The sequence below is a fragment of the Epinephelus lanceolatus genome, chromosome 5 (genome assembly GCF_041903045.1).
Source record: "Epinephelus lanceolatus isolate andai-2023 chromosome 5, ASM4190304v1, whole genome shotgun sequence".
NCBI classification, from domain to species: domain Eukaryota; kingdom Metazoa; phylum Chordata; class Actinopteri; order Perciformes; family Serranidae; genus Epinephelus; species Epinephelus lanceolatus.
Genome location: NC_135738.1, coordinates 23,861,954 through 23,886,745, shown reverse-complemented (window position 1 = coordinate 23,886,745; position 24,792 = coordinate 23,861,954). Strand labels below are relative to the sequence as shown.

Genomic DNA, 24,792 nt, shown 5'->3' with positions numbered 1-24,792 from the left:
GTTTGTAAAGCACCATATGTATCATTTCCTCTGAGTTTCATCAGTTGCTGCCTACTGTGTCAAGTTTTGACAAGCCACATTCTTAACTGACTTACAGAGCAAAGATCTGTGCTGAGGCTAGTAGTCCAGTCTTTTACGATATGCAAATCTGCAAGCACAATCACCATGTATGTATATATGAAATATATAAATATATTTTTTTCAAAACAGTTATGTTGAAATATGGTTGTGCCAAATCATCTCAGCTGTTCAGCTGTTTATTATGCTCTTGCATACTTAACATAGTTTTGTGAAAGCCAGAAAAGACGTTATTATCATGTTTGTATGAACAAATATGAAATGTTCAGGCTGAAATAATTTGAACGAGGCAGCTGTTATCAAAAACAGTTGTCATGACAAACTGAAGACATTTTTACTTGAGTCAAATTTAAATCAATATCTCTGGTGGCGTTTATTGCAGACAATTCATATTTTAATTCAGGCTAGGTGATACGGAGCAAAATCAAATATTATCATAATTTTGATAAAATACCTCAATATCAATTTTGCTACGATATTGTAGAGTTAACTGTACCAGCTTTCACAAAATATTTACACAATGGGAATTTTGCTAAATAGTCATAATGTGGATAAAAATGTGGATATAATGACTAAGTGGGTAAAGGCAAATAATAGCACGGCTAGAACAGTCTGGTAAATTCAAATAATTACTTTATTGTAAATCAGCCTTTAAAACCAGGAAAAGACAACAGTTACAATATAACGATATCCAAAATCCAAGACGATATGTAGTCTCATATCTAGGGCTGCCCCCCGACTAAGAATTTTCCTAGTGGACCAATAGTCGTCTTTTAGGGCCATTAGTCGACTAGTCACCTGCATGTTTAAGATAATAATTTGATTAATAAATAATATATTTTGGGCAGGGCAACACAATGGTTTGAGTTCAAGGTGTGAGAAAGAATAGTATCAGTAACATTGTTAACACTGTGCTACATTACAGAGAAATACAAAACCGTACTAATGAACCTTCATTAATATAGGCCTATGTTTTATGTACAAGTGCACGTCACACACTGAGCGAGCCGCCTGTTAATGACACTGTCTGCAAAGCAGTAATGATTGTGCTAAGTGGCTAATGGGCATGTAGCTACTTCCATGTTTCAGATGATACCTCATGTTTGTAGTTGACCAATGAAGATGAGTTTACATATCACCTTGGGTTCATCCTTCACCTTCTCACAATGACCCCACACTTTGGATTTCCTGCCCGACATGTTATTAACTAGCCTGTGGAATAACTGCAGGTACCAGCCCTGGAAATTAACTGCTGAGTGTGGCCACTTCCTGTGTCTGTCCTTTTAAAGTTAATTCCCACATGGTCCAGGAATATCGGTTTTGATTTATTTTGACAAGGCGCAGCTCCTAATAGAGTTTCAGGGGTTTTTTTTTTTTGTTTTGTTTTTTTTCTGTGGCTAAATGACCAATGACATCTTGCCAACTTATGATCTTTCTTGACGACTAACGGTTGATCGACAAGTGGGGGGGCAGCCCTACTCATATCACAACATCGATATAATATCAATATATCACCTAGTCCTAATTTGAATGTGCGTAGGAGTATAATTACTTGCATGATGTGTTTGTTTTTACTTTCCATGGTAACACCTTAGTTTGAGAAAAAAGCATCCTTACAAAATTGATGGTGTTGCAGTTGTATTGGTTCACCCACGTATTTCATATGAAGTTGAGCGACGACATTTTTACACCTTACTGGTACCTGTGAATATTGACTGCGATACGGACTCATTGTATGTCTTCCAATTGGCTATGTTTCGTCACTATTGAATTTTACTACTGGATTTTAAGATGTGTGGCCAAATGTCCTTTCTCTCAACATTAACATAAGGGAAAAATAATTTTTTGTTTCTGCCCCGTGATTCGGATCTGTTCCAAAATGTAATGGGTTCTCTTTTGACCCATGCTACACCTTTACGCCAAGTTTCATGATAATCGGGCCAGTAGTTCTCCGGCTATCCTTCTGACAAATAGACAAACAAATAGTACAGAAAGCACAACCACCTCAGTGGAGATAATGAGCAGAAACAATAGCACATGCACACTATGTGGTTTGGGAGGACAGACTGTGGAAGCATGCGGTGGAGCAAAGGTGACAACTTTGAGAAGTCAAGTCATTTAGCACCTTTCTAAGCTGCTTCGTCCCCCTTCTTTGGCTTTCTGGAGTGCAAGAAAAACCACAGCATCACACAGTGCATCATCTCAAAAGTGAGTGGGCAACACTTATAGAGCATACAACCCAAACGTGTGTGTCCTGTGGTTTGGTTAGTCACTGTGTTTTAGCTTGTTTTCTTATTGTTGTTTACATGAAACAGACATCTGCCTGTATGCAGATGTAATAAATGTGAGAGACTGTGTTGCTACTCGATACTGCGGTGACATTATTAAGTTGAATCATGTATAGAGCAATACTGAGTTAAGAAAGACATCTCTTTGCTGAGTTGCATTTTAACTGAATTTTAATGAGACTGTGAAAAAAAACATAAATCAAAGGAATATATTATAATCTAATTTACTACATCAAAAGATCTCCCATGATTGCTAATATACCCCACTGTATTGAATTCCTGATGTTCTACTGTAGATCTTAAAAAGCGTCTCTCACTGGAGATTTAACTTCTCTGGCTTTGTATCGAGTCGATTAAGTAGAAGCATCATGAACAGACAAACAATTGAATTGTGTGCAAAGTAAACTTTCTTCAAAGTCTGGTAAGCTCTGTGTGATGAAGCTGTTTACACTGTTCTTGCCGAGTGCTAAAATAGGCGATTTGAAACATTTAATCTCGCCTCTTTATTATATTGCCCAAGACAGCAAGAAGTGGAGTCCATGAAGGGGTTTTTATCAATGGTCGATGTAGTAAATACAGCTGTGAGACCTGGGTGTCACAGCTCCTACCATGAGCACAATGACTAAAAGTCCAGTAGCTGCTGGAAGGAAGAGTTGGATCTCCTGCAGCTGGACCAGCCATGTGGCCTCCTGAGCAGCAGGAAGGAGGTCTGGCCTCCGATATAGTTGTTTTTGTGTTTGTCTGAGAGGCCATGTGAACCAGGACAGCTGGGGAGGGGGGGGGGGATGCGATTCCTCCCATTATTCTGCAGCACACATCAGCCATATGAACAGGGAAGGGAAGTGACCCAGCCCCCTCCGCTCTCTGGAAGCTGCTCCGGTCCACCGCAGGGCTCTGACTTGTAGTTCAAATTTGTCTTCCTCTCTGCTGTTAGGGCTTAGCTTTAGCAGCATGAACACTGCAACGCCTCATGCATGTTCTTTTTTAACTAGAGCATGAGTTTCGGAACTGGTATACATTAGACTGAGGTACGCTTTGTTGTGTTTATGTTGTGTGTGTGGATTCAGGACGATAAGAACGTCTTTTCGACCATGCCCTCTGAAGAGGAAGTGTAAACCTTGCCAAGTATCACTTTTGCAAACCATGATGTCATCTCTAGGCTTGTTCAGACAGCATCCTAAAGGGTATACATTATTCCTTTTTACTCTTTAAAGGTCCAGCGTGTAGGATTTAGGGGGATGTATTGGCTGAATTGGAATATAACATAAACTTTTTTCAGTGTGTAATCACGTGAACGTAAGAATCATGTTTTTGTTACTAGTGTACAATTTTGGGCTGTCCCAGATGAAAGATGACTAATGTGAAAGAAATGTGGCGATATCTTTGGTCGCACTTCTAAAATTGTGGTCCTATGTTGCACAGTGAGACGTTCAAGAATGGCCATTGTTAGGTTCTTGCAATCAAAGACAGCCTGGGATAAAATTCTGACAGTGTCAGAAGTCTGAGATGACCATCTCACAGTGTGACTGCTGTTGCGAACTACATCCACTAACCAACCAACGGAAAATCAGCATGAAATAATGCACTGGCGCCAAACCCAAACAGACGGATAAAAATGCGCTAAAAGAAATACTTGTGATTCCAGCAACTAGGAAAACCTTGTCGAGTTGTGGCAGCAGAAGCCTTGCCTGTATGATGTATCCTCCAGCTTGTACCATGACCGCATAAAGACGGACAAAACATGGGAGGAAATAGCGGCGGAGCTGTAGTTGCCAGCTAGGTGAGCAACCTAGCAGCTAACAAACACACACACAGATACACCACGGTGTATAGTGCCCACAAAACTCTAGGTTGTTTAATAATGCGACCCTCTGTGTTGTGCTTCACAGTTGGTGAAGTAATAACCCTTGCACACTTAGCATCGGAAGCTACTGTACATTGCATCGTACATTGTAACGTGCAATTCAGTAAGTGCTGTCATTGTACAGTTTGCATACATCAAACTTGATGTCGTACCAAAGTTTTTTAGATCCATGTCGCACAGTGTACCTTGCACTAAACTAAAAAAGACTGCTAAAAAAGATTGCTAAAATCTCACAGTCTGTATGAGGCTTTACAATGAGCCATTTATGTCTACATAGGGAGTGGGTCCGCACCCACTGAGTCCACCACGTTCTACAGTAGCCACAAATGGACAAACCAAATACTGGCTCTATATAGGGTCGAGTGCAATTTTGCATCGGCCACCGTAGTTAGCGGCCCCTCCATGATGAGCCAAATAGCATTGGAAAAACACAGATTTTAACGTGAAACTGCTTTAGTCAGCATTTTTACTGGTTTAAATCACCAGATCTGTTTGTTTTGGAGAGGAAGAGACCTCTGCTGATTATTCGGCTCCTGGTAAAAACCTCTTGAACAATGACCACTGAAGGAATCCTAACCGGGAGCTCAAGCTTGGCACATGGGAGACGTTTCAGCTGGTTGCAATCTGCAGTCCTCACTGCTAGATGCCACTAAATCCTACATACTGCTCCTTTAAATGGACACAATTTTAAAATCTCCGGCATGACAAAGTCATTTTACGCAGTTAAAACTAGTCCTTTAAAATCAAGGACATTCAGAAAGTATTGTCATTGCATCCCCGGTCTCTAGATCCCAGCTCTCTATAGTGTGACTGTGATTGTGAGTGAGGTGTTGAGTCTGCCCGCTGTTTGTGCGTCTGCCCGTCTGTCCTCTCCCTTTCTCCCAGTCCACTTTCCATCTGTGTGCTGTGGGCTGCAAATCTAGTTGAAAATGGTGTAGTGTTTCCACCAGTGAGCCATTGCCAGCCCGTATTCATGTCAGACTGTGTTGTTCCTTGATTTTGTTTCCCTCCACCCCTCAACCTCTCTGTCGCTGGTCCAACTGCCAGGGGTGTTCAGAACATATATAAGGGTTGAAGAGGAGGAGGAAGAGAGAGCGGGGGCATCCATCAGCAGCCGCTGGCCCTGGGACTCAGGACCAGAGGCTATCAGCAAACAGTTTGACTGAAAAGATTCCTGGAGAGGCGAGCAGCAGTAGGGCCTGTGGGGGTCTCTCTCTCTCTCTCTCTGTGTTTCCCTTTCTCCGTCTGACTCCCTCTCTCTCTATCACACTGTTTGCACACAGTATTCATGTGACAGCTAGCACACATCATCTGATTTTGGAGAAACTGTGGGCTGTAGCTGCAGAATTGCCCCTTAGATTATTTGCTCAGTGAATGCCGTTCATTGATGTCAATAGATTTCCAAATTGAGATAGACAAGAGAAACAGTTTTCAGTTTACAGTTTTCTTGTATCAAGGATAAAGATATTATGATACGCCTTGCACATTTTTGGTTCCATCCGCCCTGTGAAAATAAGACTTTCAGGGATAGTCTGCTATTGAAACTGCTGTTTACTGTTAAAAAGCATCACTCATGGAGCAAACTCTTGATTATTCAAAAGGAAACTGTCTCTCAGTGTAACAGTACAGTAATTTGATAACATGAAAAACCCATGACAAACATTTACAAACCTAGATTGTATACACTTTCCAGCTTGTATGTGTCACTCTGTGTTTTCAGAAATGGATGAGTGGTTGCTTCATTTTGAAATGCTTTACATGAAATGAAATGTGTGAACAACAGGCCCACATGAGATCATTAACACACTAATTCTATAACATGAAAATGGTAAGAAAAAAAAATCAATGCTACTTTAGCTAGCCCCTTTCACTGTTGTTATGACTCATGGCCATCCTCACTGCTCAGATTGCATAAACCTTTTATGTAATGGAACACTGTGGGAAAGAGGCATCGAGTGGAAGATAAAAATGGGGAGAGAAAATCAAATATTTATTCTGAGCTTTTTAATTTTTTTTCCATTAAAAGCAGACATTCTCTGAAGGCAGGCAGCGACTGTAATCCTAAACAATATGGACTACATGTATGTGTACCAAAAAACTGTTGTCTCTCTGCAGCACTCGCTATTTATTTAGTTAAATCTGCCTGCTGATCATCAAACACTGGAGGAGAGTTGAATATCTGGAATCTCAGTGTCTAATCTGGAGCCACAGTGTTTCCAAAGACGTGTTGAGATCGGGTAAATGCGCTGCTGCTGAGACACATTATGCATGACGTCCCTAATATCCTTACACTGTGGATTCCCCCTGGAGGAAGATCTTGGTTCATCTTTGCTGTTTACCATTTCTGAGTTGCGGTCTGTGCAACATCAAAAGGCTGCCATGGCACTTAACACAGCTCGCAGGGTTCCTGGGAGGGTGGGGGACTATTGCTCCCTGTGATGTTGGCATTACTATTGTTCCCTGGTGAGGAGTCCATCTGATGATAGACAACCATGCAAATGGACACATGCCATCGCACCACATCAGACCACAGCAACTACACTGTAATGTTATGCAAATGTATAAACCTCGAGGACCATGCATGCATTAGTTTTATTTGTGTATGTGTGTTTGTGTATCTGTGTGCAAGTGTTAGAGAAACAGAGTTCCAAGATTTTCTTTTCGATATTTGTTCCACCAATTCACAGCAAGTTATCTCACAAGAACAAAAGTAACAGAATAGTGAAAATTAAGATTCAGATGTGTAACTTTATCAGCAGAAAGTGTGACACAGGAAGAGTTCGTCCGTAAAGAGGGCAGGCCACTGATGCTGTGCCATGTCAAGACCTTGACTTGTTAATCTGACACACTCTCATAAGGAATGTTGGTGATGAAGGGCTTTTGCTCACAGACATAGTTTGTTAAACCAACGGTGTTAACATGAAGTGAGTCGCTAGCTATAAGTCTGTCAGTTGCATTTTACACATATAGCATGACATACTGTATTATTTCTAAGGGTCAGGAGGTTAATGTTATACTTCCCCAAGTCACAATGATACTGTACTCAGTGCTGCTATGAGGAATACTGTCGCCTTAAGAGTTTGAAACTCAAGCAGGACACCAGCCCCAGATTGTGCTTCTCGTATATCACCATTACATTTGAGCCACAGAGCTATACATCCAAGTATTACAGATAATCATTACCCAGCAATCTTTGAAAAATCCAGAAGGACACGTATAGTTGTTCTGAAGGTATCGTCAGAGTCTTCAGAGACTCTTGGAACCATCTGGACGGAAATATGTTCAGTGGGCTGCACAAAAGAAAAAACGTTTTAACTTGTTTCTAAAGTCGCAACTGTGTTTTCTAGTTGGGAGAAGTGGAAATAAATTGTCTGCTCTTTTTGTAAAATACAAGCAAAAAAATCACCTGACATTTGCATGAAAATCAATATATACTAATATACAGTGGTGAAATGTGACTAAGTAAATTTACTCAAGTATTGTACTTGCACTTTACTTAGTATTTTAATCTCATGCTATTTTCTACTTCTACGCCACTTCATTTTAGAGGGTACGTTTTACTTTCTCTACAATTACTTATGCTCATTTATCATTTTCTGTGACTGATTATCCTGTTGCGGGTCACGGGTGTGTTGGAGCCTATCCCAGCTGACACTGGGCGGGAGGTGGGGTACACACTGGACAACCATTCACGCTCACATTCACATATACGGGCAATTCACTTTGGACTGTGGGGAGAACATGCAAACTCTGCACAGAAGGGCTCCCCCACCCTGGCTCCAAACCAGGAACCCTCTTGCTGCTAGGCAACAATGCTAACCACTGCATCACCGTGCCGCTATTATTTATATTATTTACGATTATTTGATAGTTACCACAACTGTAGTGACTTCAAAAATTAGGAGTTTTTAGATTATTTTTGGGACAGTGAAGGGCCACGGGCTGGAATCATGGCTGCTGTGGCAAGGATACTGCCTTCGTGCATGGGGCGCCTGATCTACCCACTGAGCTACTGGGCAAACCACAAATTAAGATTTTTGCACACAGTATGAAAATATGGGCCTACTTGTGAAACTGAAATAATGAGTGGATTCATTGACTGACAGAAAATTAATTGGCAACCATTTTGAAAATTGTTAGTCATTTTTCATGCAAAAACATTTCATGGTTCCAGCCTCTCAAATTTGAAGATTTGCTGCTTTTGCTTTTAATGATTTTAATTATTTTTGAGCTATTATTTTTTACTTTTACATTAATACAAGCATAGTTTCCTGATTATACTTACATACTTTTACTTAAGTAACATTTTTAATGCAGGACTTTTACTTGAGAATACTTCAGAGTATTTTTACAGTTAGTTTTAGTACTTTAAACTGAAGTGAAGGATCAGAATACTTCCCCAGCCATATATGACCATTAGATTTGAGCAAGGAAATATGTCATTTCTGGCTACCACCTTTGTTTGGATTAGAAAGAGGAGATGAAATAAGTTAAACATTATTTTTGCCCTTGGAATGTTTTCATCCACATAATTAGAATAGTCTTTAAGAATTGTGAAAATACCCTCAGAACAGTGTTAAATGTTGTTTGACAGGGGCGTTGGTGGCTTAGTGGTAGATCAGGCGCCCCATGTACAAGGGGCCAAACCAGCGGCCCAGGTTCGACTCCAGCCTGTGGCCCTTTGCTGCATGTCCTTCCCTCTCTCTCTCCCCCCTTCACGCTAAAGCTGTCCGATCAATTAAAGACTAAAACGCCCGAAAAATATCTTAAAAAAAAAAAGTTCAGGTTTTCCGAAGATCACTGTTTAATTCTTTTAACGGGAACTCAGATGCTTAGCTCTGTGACTCAAATGTAACATGTGATACTTTAGAAGCACAAACCAGGGCTAGTAGGACACTATAGCAAGTGTACCGTATGTCTATGATTTCTCAGTTGTCAAACACATTCATTTTTAATGAGACATAATTCATCACCCTGCATCAAGGAAGTTGCCATCATTTTCTTTGTTCATAAAAGTTTCACTCAAATATGCATCAAGGGATTTACCTTGAGGAAGAGAGTAGCTTTTCTACATGAAATGGATATAACTGTTAGGAGAGGGTCATCACTTTATCCTTGAGAAACTGAGAATCCATTCATTGGCTGGGCTCGAGAACCTGACTGACGCAAATGGATCATTGGGAATAGAAGTGTCCCAGCAGTAATTATGTTACAACGCCGCTGCCGCACACTACCACTGAGGTGGGATGGGATGGGCGCAGGGTGCTTCTTTTAGTCTTGTTTCCCTTACATCTTTCCACATAGTTAACACAGTCATACTGTCCTCTCTCTCTCTCTCCCACTCTCTCTGTCTGACTGTCCCTCCCCTCCTCTCTTGTTTTCTTTCTGTCTCTTTTTCGTACACACACCTGCTATCAAACCCAAACACACACACACGTGAAGCGCAGTGGAAATTTTCTGACTAACCGTTTATCCTGCTCTGTTGAGCAAACATCCCCCCCCTCTCTGTGTGACAACTCTTAAAGTAAAGGGAAAAGTTGGTAGCTGATCATGTCACCTATTTGTCACTGTTGTCTTCCTGGCCTCTAGACCCCCGTTGCCTGGGCCTCGAAGCTAAAGCAAAAATGTCTGCTTCATTTTTTTCCCTGCTATCCAGGGCTCTGTGGCTCTAAGTCAGTTAAAAAAGAGACATGGAATTAATGTAATGTCAATGGCGTTTTCTCATGAAACCCCAAGGCACTTAGTCAAAGTCACCTTGCATAGTCCTCTGATCCCCTGACAGTACTGTGAGAGTGAGATGGAGGATGTCTGTCTGGTAATGCTGTCAGCACATGATGTCCTTTGGTTATTGGTTGTTATATCCACTCATCGTCATTCAGATTTTTTAGATTGGATACATGTCCGGTATTTATCTGAAGAGCGACATCATTTCCATTCAGTTCGGCAGCGTAACTTGGCCCACAGTGAAACATTTTCTCAGCGAGAGCAGGTTCATCCTGTGGGGTTTTCTTTCCTTTTGATGTCATTTTGGAGGTGATAAGTAGCTTTCCGTCTCCTGGTCCCTGTCTTACAGCACCATCCCCCAGCCCAAGCAAGGTGCTAGCAGCATGGAGGATTGTTTGAACTTGCATCGATCCAATGTGGGATTACAGCTGGGTCATTGGAGAGTTGGACTGAGCTACCAGTCATCAGGGCAGATTAACCACTCGCTGTCTGCTTGGCTGCCATTTCAGTGCAGGCTCTCACTGCTGTCTTTGTGACTGTCCCCACTGTGCAGGTCACTGTCTTCTTTTGAACAATGTGTTTTTTATATCTTATTCGATTGAGTTAGCTTCAGACTGATTTAATATTCAGAGGAAACATATTGCTTAATGAAATAAGACTAGAAAGATGCTTGACGAGCTTCTTACATGCCTTGAAATCTGTGAGCAATTCATGAAACATTTGCCAGTCTTAATTTTACGATCGCAACATTGTGGCCTCCAGGTTTTTCTTTTGTGCAAATCATATGTGTTTGATTTTCTTTCAACACCTTCAGGGTGTTCACATCATAATCATTTCCCTCTCTCCTTTAAATGTTATTTAAATCATTCTCCGGTATGAGAAATGTCACCCCAAGCAATGCTTTACAGAGGAAGGGGAAGTGCTGCAGAAAGTCCATGTTTTGCAGACTGCCCCACCTCTCTCTAGATTTCTCAAAGCCTCCTTTTTTCACTTTTTTGTTCGCATGCCCTTGCGATAGCTCTTATTAATTATATCTCATTAGTTGCCTTGGAAACTGAGGTGAGGGAATGTATAGCATGAGTTCAAAGAAAGAGAAAGCAAGAAATCATGAGAAAACCCAAGAAAGAATGAAAGAAAGACAGGAGGGGGAGGGTTGAAAAGAGGGGATGGAGAAAGTGGTTGTTGAGGGATCAGCTGTGTGTCAGATTAGCATCAGGAGACATTAACACTAGTGATGCTGCTGGGGCCACAATCCTGCCTTTCACTGCTGGAGAGGGAGATAAGCGCGCTCTCACAAAAGGGAAGAGGGAGAGTGTGTGAGAGGGCTGGCTTGCCTCCACTCCCCTCAGGCCAACAGCCCCATTTACAGGTACAGCACCTCCTGATGAAAGCGAGAACAAAGAGGTGGATGTTCATTTCCTACTGCGCTGGTGTCAAGGCTCCATTCAAACAAATCGGTAAAACTGTGGATTTAGGCTGCTCCGCTTTATGTCTCCAGTCTGCCAGAAGCTAATCACAACCGAGCTACAGTGTTGACACTTTGAGTTCGATACACTTAAGAATGCCGTCATGGATTATTTCACAGGATCCCCGTATCAATGCACATCAGATTACTGCGTGAGGCTTATCAGGAATGTAGTTCTGTCATAATCATGTTGTTTCAATGTATATTTACTTGTGTTGTGAGAGCTGTGATTCATTCTTATGTAACCGTTGGAGTGTTTGAATAACAAGGAAAGGTCTCTGCCTACTAATTGTAAAGTGAGTGGCTGAGAGCAGCGTGTGCATGTCGTCCAGCCTGTGTAATGATCCTTCCAGTAAACATAATAAGCACACAGAGTGAAGCCACAGGAGATGAGCTTCTGTTGTTGTTTAGTCTCAGACTCACAGCCAGGATGGTAATAAGGGGAAGGATCAGAGGGGATGGGTGTCCCCAAGGTGGTCCCTCCCTTTCTTCCTCCTCTCCATCTCCTTACCGGCTCCCTTTGACTCCCCCGCAGAGGGGCATGTAGAAGGGTCCTGAATAACAGGAAGTGGAGGGGCAGGAAGTTGAGTCTTGTCTGCCCACGGCCTGTGGTAGGATACTGAGGCTAACGCTGCTTTGCACAGGAAGTGCAACTGTCACGGCTATGCTCAAGACTTTGGCTGCTGTCCATCACGTTCAAAGAAGTGGAGGCATGCTTGCAGCAAATAGTGGGTGCTTCTTAATCACGAGTCAGATAAAAAGAATTCTGGAATAAGCTTTAATATATTTTATTTGTATGTTTGAGTTTGGAAAGGATCATAGCAGTGTAGTTGGTACAGTTTATTATATTACAAATATACAGGATAACAATGGCCTCATTCTTTTGTTCATTAGGGAAACCATGCAGCATAAATCTACTATATAATTGTATGTTAACTTTTATATAGGACAACAGTTGAGGGAGTAATGCCTCAACTTTGTGTGGAGAGAACACAGAGAGGGAGGAGGATGTGCCGGATCCAGTGATTACACTGGGAATTGAGCATGTTTTATTGATTGTGAAAGGGCCAGGGCTGTCACCAAGTCTCCCAGTGTCTCCATGGTTCGTCTTAAGGGACGAGTAGGCAGACCGGCCCTTCTGTCACTTGACCAGTCTCACACCTCGTCATGGAGGATCAAAGCGGCTCTGGACAGAAACGATTGTAATGCTCCGTAACTTTTATAGATACAGCGTGTTCCAAAGCTGCAAGTATATTCAACAGAAGGTACGAGGTACGAGGCATGGACACGTTCTGTTAGATTTGTCATATTGACGTTCTGTCAAGCTGATGTGGTCGTTCCTATGACGACATATCCCCTGCACATTGATTTATGTCGCACAAATGTTTGGTAAGCAACTTTCAGTACCGCTGGACTGGTTTATATCAAAGTGGACCAGGTGTATCATATCAAGGTCTCTTAAAAGAGTGTGTGATGAGATGCTGTGATAGTGGGCTGCTTTGTGTGCACTGATAGCTCCCCGAACACTGGTCCTATATGGTTTAGAAGTTTTATGAAATTGCAACATTATGATTTATCAACCTCGTAACAACAGACAGGCCATCAAGTTTTATCTAGATGTTTCACACAGTTTGTGCTGTAGGATTACTGGTGTTGTGAAGAGGCACAGACCTTACAAATACCTCTGAGCTGCTGTGAGCAGAGAGATGTTCAGAACTGATGCTGCATTCGCTGTCCTCTGTGTGTCCCACATGGAAAAGGTTCCCCTCAGTGTGATTACATGGTGCTCCCTCTGTTTTCCTAGACCCTGTTAATAAGCTGTAACATCAGTTCTTGTTTCTTGAGGCATTTAAGCTTTGTTAAAGGTCCGGTGTGTGGGATTTTGGGGGGTATATTGGTAGCATTGGAGTGTACTGTAATAAGTTTTCTTTACTAAGTTTTTTTAGTATATGATCACCTGAAAATAAGAATCATGTTTTTGTTACCTTAGAAGGTGCCATTTATATCTACATAGAGAGCAGGTGCTCATCTATGGAGATTGCCACGTTGCATCACCACGTTTCTACAGTAGCTCAAAACGTCAAACCAAACACTAGCTAGATCGCGCCATATGCTTTTTCCCACCAGCCACCATTGTTAGTAGCCCCTCTGGGAAAAGAGCACAGAAAAACACTGATTTTTTTAAATTTCTTGTGTACTTTGTATTTCTTGTACTGTTTTTAATCACCTGGTTTGTTTGTTTTTGAGAGGAAGATACCTCTACAGATAATTTGGCTCCTGGTAAAAACCCCTTGAACATCTGGATCTTAAGTTATCGGTGAAAAAAGGTGAGCACACGTTAGCAGGTGCTAGGCTAGTGGCGTTTGCGTCGTGCTAAACACCATAGGTGAAACACTGATTTATAACGTGAAACTGCTTTTTCAGTGTCCCAGTAAAAACCTCCTGAACAATGAACACTAAAGGAATTTTAACTGGGAAAAATTTCAGCTTGGTGCAATCTGTGATCCTCACCACTAGATGTCACTAAATTCCCTTAAATCTTACACCCTGTTTCTTAAATCCTGTAATAAAATGTATTCCCTCCATGCAAAGATGCAACGCATTCTGCCATAAAAGACCATAAAATGTCGAAATCTACTATTGGAATATATGTAGTGAAAATTTTCAAATGTAAGCTAAATTACTTGAAACTTTCTTGAAAGAAAATGCCGACCTCTGCCTTTACATTAAAATGCATTTATTGTGCGCCACATATAGCAAGTAGCGAAATGTAAGTGGTAGCTTTAAGTACGTTAGCTTGCTGCTGTAAATTAATTGAATGAATCTATCGTAATGCCTATTACTACTAGAGGAGTTATACTCTATATGATTAATAGAGGTGGGACTTTGCACAAGGGTTCCTGTTTACATAAAGTACTCAAGTATCAACCATGTGGCTGCACACTGAGGTGGCGACATAGCCTTGTGTTGTCCTGCCCCTGCTTCCAGGCTCAGTTTGCCCCCTTTCCTTCTCTCATTTTATGTTTATCTCTTCATCACTGTTTCTTACACACACACACACACACACACACACACACACAAAGCACATGATTTAGGCCATAAACAGATACTCTGTCCCCTCCTAACACTCAAGAGAAGTCGGAGTGTCACGCACAAACATGTACTCTGCTACAGTGCAGACATTGTTCTCCTTTGTAATCTGACCATCTTCTGACATGTCTATCTGGGTGGTGGTGCCAGCTGAAAATTTCCCACTTAGTTCTGGGGATTTTAAATTACACTATTTGATCTACAGTGAAATATGTTGTGTTTTGATCAACTGCACCATTACATGGAGTGATCATTCAAATCCTGAAAATAAGGTTTTGTCAACAAGATGTTTTAGCTTACCAACTGACTTTTGATGAGTGTGGACACCAAGTTGGGAGCGCGACACACCTGCAGTCTGAAGGCCCTCTCAGCTTGTCATTTCGTATCTGTGTAAGGGAAATGTCATGACAGAGTCTATTACGCCTCTAGACTTGAACTGTCCTGCTGTGACAGCTCCTCTGCATAAAGAGAGGAAAGGATAGGCGTATACGTGTGCGTGTGTGATAGTGTCTTGATTCTTTCTCATGTACAGTTTCCCACATGCACTGAAGAACTCGCTGTGGTTAATTCAGACCAACCTCAACAGATGATTACAGATTAGTGTACCTCAGATAAGCTGCTCTAAACCAACACTCAAGTTCACACGTAGGCACCCGGATAAAACCGTTGAATACTGTAAACGAGTGCATCCAAATTCAAAGGCAACAAATAAAACTTCATTTACAACCACCAATAAAAAGCAAACAGTATAAACCCTTTCATCCAATACAATCACATACTGTTCAAACACAGAGTGAGAAAGAGATTATCTCCTTACCTCTATGCAGATAAAATACACTGCACTGGTCTGTTGTCTGTCAAGTTCATCACTTGCCTGCCTGCAAATAGCTCTGTTTGACACTGTGTCATGAAATCTGACAAAAGTATCTCCATTTCCCAAAATGGGAGAAAGAAGGAATCGAGTCGGAGATATCTAAATTTCTGTCATTATATTAAATTTATAAACACACAGTGAATTCACCAGCATACCGCCCATTCCAGTAAATTCACTGAGGGTTTCAGTACTATATAAACACAATGACAGGTTATGAAATGATCACTTTTGGAAACTTGTAGTGCTATTGCTTTCAGGGTGGCTCAGATATGTCCCCCCCTGACCTCTCTCTAATTCGAACACCACTCTTGTCAGTGTGTTTTTGTGTGTGTGTATCAGTGTGTGTCTGCGTGAAATGGTGAATGAACAAGAACATCGTCATTCTCCCTGGTCTGTTGTGATGTGGTTTGGGGAAATTCTTTGTGAGGGTTCAGGCGGTTACTTTCCTGGCTCAGACAGCCGTGCGTGGGTAGTTAGCGAGGTGATCTCAGTCAAGTTTGCCTACAGTGGAGCCCCGATTCAGACAGCCAGACACCATAATGCCAGTCCATCTGTAACCCATAATGACTGTGTGCCACTGGAACTGGTCATTTTCGTTTTCGCTGCCAGTTCGGCCCCTGGCCACCTCGCCTCACAACTGCTGACTGCATCTAATGGCCTGAGTTGTTAACCTTTCTACATTTGTACTCATCGGGGAAATGCAGTTGTTTAGACATTTTCTATTTGCTGGGTGTAAGTGATGGATGCGCCTCCGGGGAGGGGGCTATAGCTCTTCTTGCAGAGAAGCAGAGACAGGACCGAGCTAGATGTTCCCTGGGGAATAGTGTGATCTGAACCACTGGCCAGGTTACAAGCTCATGTGGGAATATAACCCCCATCTTCCTCACCCCCCATGGCTTCTCTTCCAGCCCAGGAGATTTCAACTACTGTCAACCTCGGACTGGGTGCACTCTTAATCATCTTAAGAGCAAAGCTGGCATCAGGGTGGGTCAGCTCAGGAAGAGCGAGGAAATGTTCTGTCTTCTGCAGGCAGAGGAAGACAGACAAACTATTTCTATTAAAATGAATGTAGCTTTAAAACTCTATCAAAACATATAGAGATTACATGAATCTAGTGCTTAAAGCGAGCGTCTGTTCATTAAAAACGAAGCTACAGCCAGCAGCCGGTTATCTTATCTTAGCACAGAGACCAAACACAAAGGGAAACATGTTTTTTTTTTTAAATGTTGTAGGGAGTCGGGCTAGCTGTTTCCCCAGTTTCCAGTCTTTATGCTAAGCTAAGCTAACCAGCTGCTGGATGAAGCCTTGTATTTAACCTGGGAGTGATGTCAGCCATCTCAAAGCATATAAACACAGTTCCCAAAATGTTAAACTACTCCTTAAGAATAGTACCTTCTAACATAGACTTTAGGATTATTAAAGAACTCGTCACCGGCTCTTATTGCCATTGTCTGAATGTATGCATTTAATTCAAAATGTACAGTTCAATACACCTAATCAGCGAGTCTTGTATAGCTGCTGCCCTCTAAGTGTGAAGCCGTCTTTCATTGACTTCAGCTGTGGTTCAAGTGCAGCAGCAGGGGAGATAAGGGTACACCATGTGGGTCTCATACTCTCTGAATGTGCTTGAGAACAGAAAGCAGAGCCCTCCGGTGCTTTGAAGTGCTTAAGGAGACATTGTTGAGTGTCAAGTTAACTTTCTCTTCCTCCCCCCCTCTTCTCTCTCTTTCTCTGTCTTTCTCTTTCTACCCTCTTGCAGATTGCGGTCTGTCGACAAGCGTGTTGCGAAGACAGAAGAAAGAACGTATACACGAAGAGAGACTGTTGCACAATGTGCTAGGAGAGCGCCGGAAGAAATCGTATAGTTTTTCTGATATTGTCGAGGTGTCAGAGAGACCGGAAAGGACGCAGTCATGGGGCGGAAGAAGATACAGATCACCAGGATTATGGATGAGAGGAACAGGCAGGTGAGTGTCGGAGTTTGGTATCTATTTATCTGGAGCACTTTACATAGACTTTTATAATCATATTACTTTCTCCTTAGCTTATTGTACAAGATTGCACCACATCTTTTGTGTCTGAGAAGAAAGTCCACTCTGTACCTGTTTGAAGGTTACAGTCGTCTTCTATTTTCCTTCCTGCCTCAGACCAGGGTTCAGCAGCTGTCATGGTGTGCATGGATCTAAACAGACATACCTCCCTCCCCAAAGTCCCAGCCAGCTGAACAGGGACCATGACATTTCTTTGTCAGTGCGGTCGTATTTACAGACATGATTCCCCTGCCACCCTGCAATTTCAGCCAGAGAAGTTGATGAGGCAGCAGGAGCGCTGGGCTGCAGCGGGGGCCTCATGGCGTGGGAGTGAGCTGAGGGTAGCGAGGAGCACAGCGGGCCGCCTGTGGCCTCCCCACACTGTAGGGCTTGTCCCCTGGCCTGGCAACATGGCTGGGCCCCTTCGCTTTAGCCCTATGTGTTTGCAGCTGTTTGGTAGTAATTAGGAGCAGCCACTGCACCACAGCACCCTCTCATTTGCAGGGTGGGTCAGCAGGACACACAGCACCCTTCTCTGCCTTGGCTACACTGGTCCCAGCTAGCCGCAGAGAGGGAGAGAGCTGGAATTCACTCTGTCTGCTCATGTTATATATAAACTCCTAAACAGCAAAACACTGTACAAAACAGCCTAGGTCTGTTTGAAACAAGAATAACAGGCTTGGATATCTATAGCAGAAAGGCTGGGTGCGTTTCTTTTTTAGCTGCGCTCATTTTGATTTAAGAGCTAAGTTGAGGATGCGTGAGCACAGTTTTTTGACGAATTACACCAATTAATGAAGATGTGTAGGTTTCCCATAGCCAAATAGAACGCATCTCGTTAACACCCCCAGAAAATATAATTTGCATTCCTTCACAGGTGGAACAACTTTTCGCTGTGCACACAGAAATATAATGTAGGTACAGTGGTGCCTCCTCTCCTGAGGATATTAACGTGATATGGTACTAGCCAATTGGTACTCTGACCGTGTCTCTGTCTGTTACTGTGAGGCTAGCGGTTCAGCCAAGTGCAAAACAAAAATCCACACTGTGGGCCAATTATCAGTATAACACCTGGCTCTGGGTTGAATCCAAGCAGGAGAGGAATCACCCCTGGCTCATTGCTGGTATCTACACTGTATTCAATGACCTGTGACATCAGTGAGAAAAAGAGAGAGAGAAAATTACATGAAAACAGGTTGTCAACTGTTCGTCGGTGAGCGAGTTAACCCTTCAGGCTGTGCTTTCTTTACAATGCACATGTGAATGGAGTGAGAGAAGGCACTTTGCCGTATTGTTTCACAGAAAAGTGGAGCTGCAGAGAGAGACGTCGCTTATTATTAATGTGTCTCCCGAAGTCGAGTGTTTGCATCAGATTTTAAATGTCTCACTGTATAATTTGTGAGAAAGTTTATCAGCAGAACGCAGGCATTTCAGCTTGCATTTAGTTGGTTTTAGCTGGCTCAGCAGAGAGTCTGCTGTGACAATAGGCCGCCGTGCTAAAATAAAGCTTTGGTATAAAGTGATGTATGCGTGTGTATCTTTCTCTCTCTTTTTTTCCCCTCCGTGGGCCATGAAGCGCACAGTGCCATCTCCCTGGGGCGTGCTCCTAACCAAGGGGGAATAGCCATTAACATATGGTCCCCATTGTCGGGAGACAATTTGAATCTTTATCTACGCCGCTCTGCTGCTAGCTATCCATACTCTTAGCATTAAAACGAAAGAAGTCCTTAAGTGGGCTAATTAGATAGTGTTGCTATACGGGATGTTGTGTGGGGACAACGGGGGCTCCCTTGCATTATCACTGCGAGTGCTTTAGGAGGGCTGTTAACCTCTCAGGATTTATAACGCAGAGCGTGGCAAAGGCTGAGGAGGTCTGTAATTGCACAATCTATCAGGAATTGTGAGTGCAGAGTTGGGACAGACAGTGAACTTGGCTGATATTTTGCTCTAAGTCGTTACCTACAGTGCATAATGACAACACATTGTCACAATTCAGAGCAATGTAGTGCATTGTGCAAAAATGACAACAAAGATAAGATAAAGTATTAAATTAATAATAATAATTAAAGTATTGTTTAGTCGTTGCATGCGGCGTGTGTACGTTTTTGTCCAGCTGTGTGTGTGTGTGTCTCTGCTGCCTGGCCTTGCGGAGGTGTACAGGATGAGACATGAAGGCAGCAGAGGTCCTGTCATGCATACTGTAGGATGGTGAAGAGCCAGTTCCTGAGCCATTCCCCTGCATAAGTGATGGTCCTACAACACAGCAGCGCAGTCATCAGCCAGACTGACACGCTGATTGCAAATGAATGCGAGATAACAACCATACAACAGCGCCGCCCTGCTTGATTCTCCTCATTTACAGTATTCACTGCAATTATTACAGATTGAGTCACAGACAGACACACACACATTTATTATACACTATTATCCAACATTCACATCTCTCTCTCTTTCTATCACACATACAGTGCCTTACAGTGGAATCATATGGGCTGCTGAAATTTGGCCCGGAAAAAGAGAGGAGTATCTGTTGTGTTTCGACTTGGCAGGTTTGGAACTCATGAACCGCACACAATAACAACAGCAGAGCCGATGGCACTCAATGAGCATTTTCAGGGTCTTTCACCTACTTCTCAGAGCAGCTGTCATGGTGTGCGTGGATCTGCGGGGGGGGATGATGGTGGAGAAAGGAGGGTACACATTAGTCTTGTAAGTTAGTGTAGGGAATAGGCTGGTGTAGCCTAGTGAGCAGTGTCTAGTGACGTCCTATGGATGCCATTAAGCAGGCTCACTGGGGGTAATTGCCCAAGTCATTAAAAGTTTGATGATTTTGCTGCTGGGTGGAGGGTTGCCTGCCCTTGCTGTGGCTCATTTTGGATTGTGCTCTGGCACTTCAGATGCCTGTAGGCACAGAGCAGCTCTCTCTCTTGCTCTCTCGCTTTCCTCTCCAGGGAGCAATACAGCGCACACCTCCCATATTTCAGCCTTCACCCATTCCTGAAGTTCTGAGCGGTCGTCATTATTTTTTTGACAGGTAAAGAGCATGTTGATAGACCATGGACGGAACAGAGGGACACTGTTAAATGTGACAGCCAGCGCATATATTATCATTGTTCAAGATGATATGTCGTTTCCATAAAACTGTGCTGAAGCAGCAAAACATGAAGTCAAGAGATGGTGATCGCACCATGTGGTGCATCATAAAATGCTCACAGATGATGCTGAATTACCTATAAACACAGCATCCTGTCTCTCTTCCAGTCATCCTGGTTGTCGATAAGAGATAAATCTAGGAAACCTGCTTACGTTTAGTTAACTAGCATGTCATCCTCCCCGCTAAACAGGATCAGTCAAGGCTACTGTAGGTTTCAAGGTCAATCCCACCCAGTAGATGAGGCCTTTGTGCCCTCAGTTGTCCACATGGGGATCCTGGGGCTGTCCTCTCTCCCAGCGAGAGCTGATCCAGGCAGACAGTCGTGGTGGCCCTGGCCTGTCTCCCAGGCCCGTACACTCTGGCACCGCATAGCCAGGGCAGCAGCCACAGGGCCCGGGTCACTCTGCCAGCTGGTGCCAGACCTCTCTGACTCTCAAGCCCGCTCTCATGTCTGCCATGGGGGCCATCAGAGGTGACATGAGGTTCTAATAAGGCCTCTAGCTCGTCACCCCTCTGAAGGTGTTAGTGACTCAGGCATCTCCTGCCATGCCCCAGTCACAGCTGCACTCTGAGTCCCAGATGTCTTGTTTGTCATCTTGGCACCTCTGCCTGCGGACAGACATTGATAGACCTTTTGATTGACACATCAACTCTGTGTGGATGTGTGTGCTGGGGTTTGTTGTAGCATATGTTCTTATATACTATACAGCTTTCTGTGGCAGAGTCTGGCCTTGTGGAGGATGGAAAGGATAAAACCAAAACAAATATTGCAGTACAAGCATGGGTGACAGGCACATATGCTCATGCTATAGATTTCAGATGTCAGGAATTTTACACATAGATAGATGGTTGCATTTGGCCCACCCAGTTATTGTGAGAAATCAACATTCTTTATTTTTGTGTGCGTGTCTGTTTATTCTGATTAAACCCGGTATTTCCACACAGTTGCAGATAAACTTTAGGCTACACCAATATTCTGTTACTAATATTACTATTTGTAACATTGGATATCAGTGGTGGTTGCGTAGGGTTGTTTCTGGCTTGTGTGATCATTTTACAGAACTCCAGAGAATTTTGAATTTGAAAAGTCAGAATTCATTGAATAAAGATTGATGTAATCATTTCCAAAATTTACTCTTTTATCTAACAACATATTCTGCTTCAATCCAATTTGTTGCCGTTTAGCCTTTTGAAAACAACATTTTCACTGTGGTCAAAAAAACGTTTGCTCTCCCACTTGCTGCACACAAAGGGAGGTTTACACCTGTGTTTACCAGGTGGTCTAGCAGCAATCTAACGGAACCATAAATTACATTTTTTTTTTGTTTAAAGAAAGCTGATTTAATTTAAAAAAAAAAAGAAAAAGAAAAGATGAACCTGTACACATATCTTTTTTTGCAAGTTTGGTTTTTAAGTGGGTTTTTTTTTTAGGAATTAGTATTATTATTGTCTTTGTCTCCCCTTTTTTAATAATGATAATAATACCTTCTTATTTTGTCTTTATCATGTCTTGCTTGTTTTTATATATGTAATACTTTATCATCTTATATGATACTTTATGTTTGTCATGTATGATGTGTCTTAAGCACATTGATTTTCTGCTTGTCGCATGAAATGTGCTTTGACTACTTGACTTGACTTGACAAGCATTTTTTGGAGAGGTGGAGATGTTTAAAGCTTCACACCTTAACTGGAGCTTCGAATATAAAAAACCCCATTCAGTACAGTCCTAGTGAGCCCTGTTTCTCCAGAAGGTAAAATTCGCTTGTTGCCATTTATCTGAATTTTTGTTTTTTTCCCTTGAGTATTATTTTGTCAGTTCCTGTGAATGAAGATTTCCATCTGTAACTGCTGCACAATTTTATATCGGCAAATAGTGTATCTTACAGCACTTTTCTCTGCTGCAGCACCACCCTGTGATTTTGACCAATATGATTTTACAGAAACTTCTTGCATAGTGCACCTTAAAATACTTTTAGAGAGCTTTTTAGCTTGCATGCAAAACTCATACCCAAAGTCTAAAAGCATGCAAACAAGGACTGAATTACTGAGCTCAGTTAAAGCTCATTTAAAAGAAAAAAACAAACAGGTAATGGTGGTTGGGCACAAGGGAAGAAGTTTGAAATGCAGAAAGTGTGAATTCAGACCTCATCTTGACATTGTGAGAGCTTCTTAAAAGGTCAGGGTTTTCAACCTGGCACAGTCTAAATGAAATTCTAGTATACTCGCCAATCTGTCTGGTATTGTGTGAGCTGTTGTAATGACCTTATCAAAAGCAGAGAAAGTTGGAATCACTCCAGTTTATTAGAAGTTTAAATGTCCCCCCCCCCTTTTGCCCTGACATTTGATTTCACAAACAACACAGCCTTACAACACTGAGGCTAATCCTGTCATTGTGAATTACATGAATTAGTCAGGGAGCTAGACTACATGTGTACCACATCTTACTATAGGAGAGACTTGAATTTTTAAAACCACATTGAGTGTCTTTGTGGGTGTCTTTGACTTGGTGAACCATAGGAAAGCTCCGCCAGTGAACCTCCCACTTGACCTCAAGGATGTCTGTGGTTTTCCACTGTCTCACCAGTCACCCCAGAGAAGATGTGGGTGTATGGAGGTTATATTTGTGTATGCTGGTCTTTATGCTCACAGCTGTTTTGTGTCACAACTTATCACGTTAAGCTGGACACACTCTAACAAAAGGAGAAAAACAGGGCAAACTGCACAAAACAGCCTCCGTCTTTCCCCATTAAAGGTAACTGCGAAGAGTAATGCGGTCGTCACCTTTAATGGCAGTGTGAGCAGCAGCTGGCTTTTGTAAAGGTGCTGTGTTTGGGGCTGGGGCAAGGACCAAGTCCCAGTGCTGCTGCTGCTGCTGCTGCTGCTGCTGCTGAGGTTGAGATGAAGCGGTGCCTGGGTCAGCAGCCCTGCACTCAGCACTCTGCCATGCATCCAGGTGGAACAAAGTCCTCGCTCAGCGTCTCATCCTGGGCTTCCTGCTGAAAGGTGACATCTCCATGGCTTAACAGCCGCATTCATCTGCTAAAGAGCATACAATTTGTTAATCATTTTCCCACATGACAGTCGCTGCTTTCCAGCTGGTTAGGCGAACAAACAAATATGGAAGCAGGCAAACGAGCGGGTGCAGCCCCTGTGTTCAGTCAGAGAAGACTAGTATCAAGTCGTTTAGAGCTGCAGGTGCTCTAAGTGGGTAGAAAACAGACCTGAGACTGTTCACATCACATCGCCTCAATCTGCCGCCATGCAGTGATCCACCTTGAGAACATCATCAGAATGACAAAACCACACAATGGTTTTTTTTCTGTCACCAAACTCACTCAAAGGCTTTATGTGTCTGGGATTTGCAAGGCAACATGTCATTTGATTCAGCCTGTATTTAAACCTTGTCATTTCAAGAATTGTCATTTTAGAATTTGGCTTGTCATATGAGCTCGACTGACATCGGTGCATTGAATAGAAAATGACACAAGGACAGGCTCCTCCATGTCTAGAGCGGGAATAATGGTCGAGTGTAATTACCTGTAGTGTGGAAGATTTGAAATTCATTTATCACAGTTGGAGTGACCCCACAGCCTGAGCGTTACACAGACACTATGCAACACATTGGATTATACTGCATTATACCAGTTAAAATGAGGGTATAGCCGCAAGCTGTGACCAATTAAAGTTGAACAAAGCCAGCTCATCTGCTCAACTCCTCTCTTAGTAGGTCAGTGAAACTGATGGAGAATACAGACACATGCACTCCTCTGTGGCTCCGAGCACCGCTTTCACTAGCACGATCACAAGCCACGCTGTATAATATGCGTTTGACAGGACACACGCACTGGAGAAAAACATAAATCTGGAGCCATGATTTCAAAACAGATTTGAAAAACTATTTTCTGCAAACAACCACTACAAAACCAAAGTAGCAAACAGCTGCATTTATATCCGCCCTCCTTGTGAGCGGTGTTTTTAGCTTGAGAAATTACTGTAGCGTACTGTAAAGAGGTGGTGTAACATAATGACATGTGTGCGTGGGTCTGAGGCGACCACAGAGACAGAGTTGCAGAGATACAGGACATAAAGTCACTTTGCAGAGAGAGAGTTGCGTTACCATCGGAGTGATGTATGACCCGAAGTCCCATCTGAGGGCTCATGTTACAAGGCTTATGCTGCACTACAGAGATAGCTTTCCGTATATGGAGTCAGGGGCTACAGT

The 24,792-nt window shown here is 42.7% G+C and overlaps 1 protein-coding gene across 9 annotated transcripts in view; it reads left to right on the top strand.

Annotated features, from left to right (window-relative positions):
* mef2aa (myocyte enhancer factor 2aa) overlaps positions 1-24,792 on the top strand; it is a 68,782-nt gene that overhangs the window by 10,415 nt on the left and 33,575 nt on the right. For all 9 annotated transcript variants that reach the window (XM_078167890.1, XM_078167894.1, XM_078167896.1 and 6 more), the window contains exon 2: positions 17,143-17,350. In XM_078167890.1, coding sequence (XP_078024016.1) covers positions 17,297-17,350 — 54 coding nt within the window. In that variant the 5' untranslated portion in view covers positions 17,143-17,296. The remainder of the gene's footprint in view (positions 1-17,142; positions 17,351-24,792) is intronic.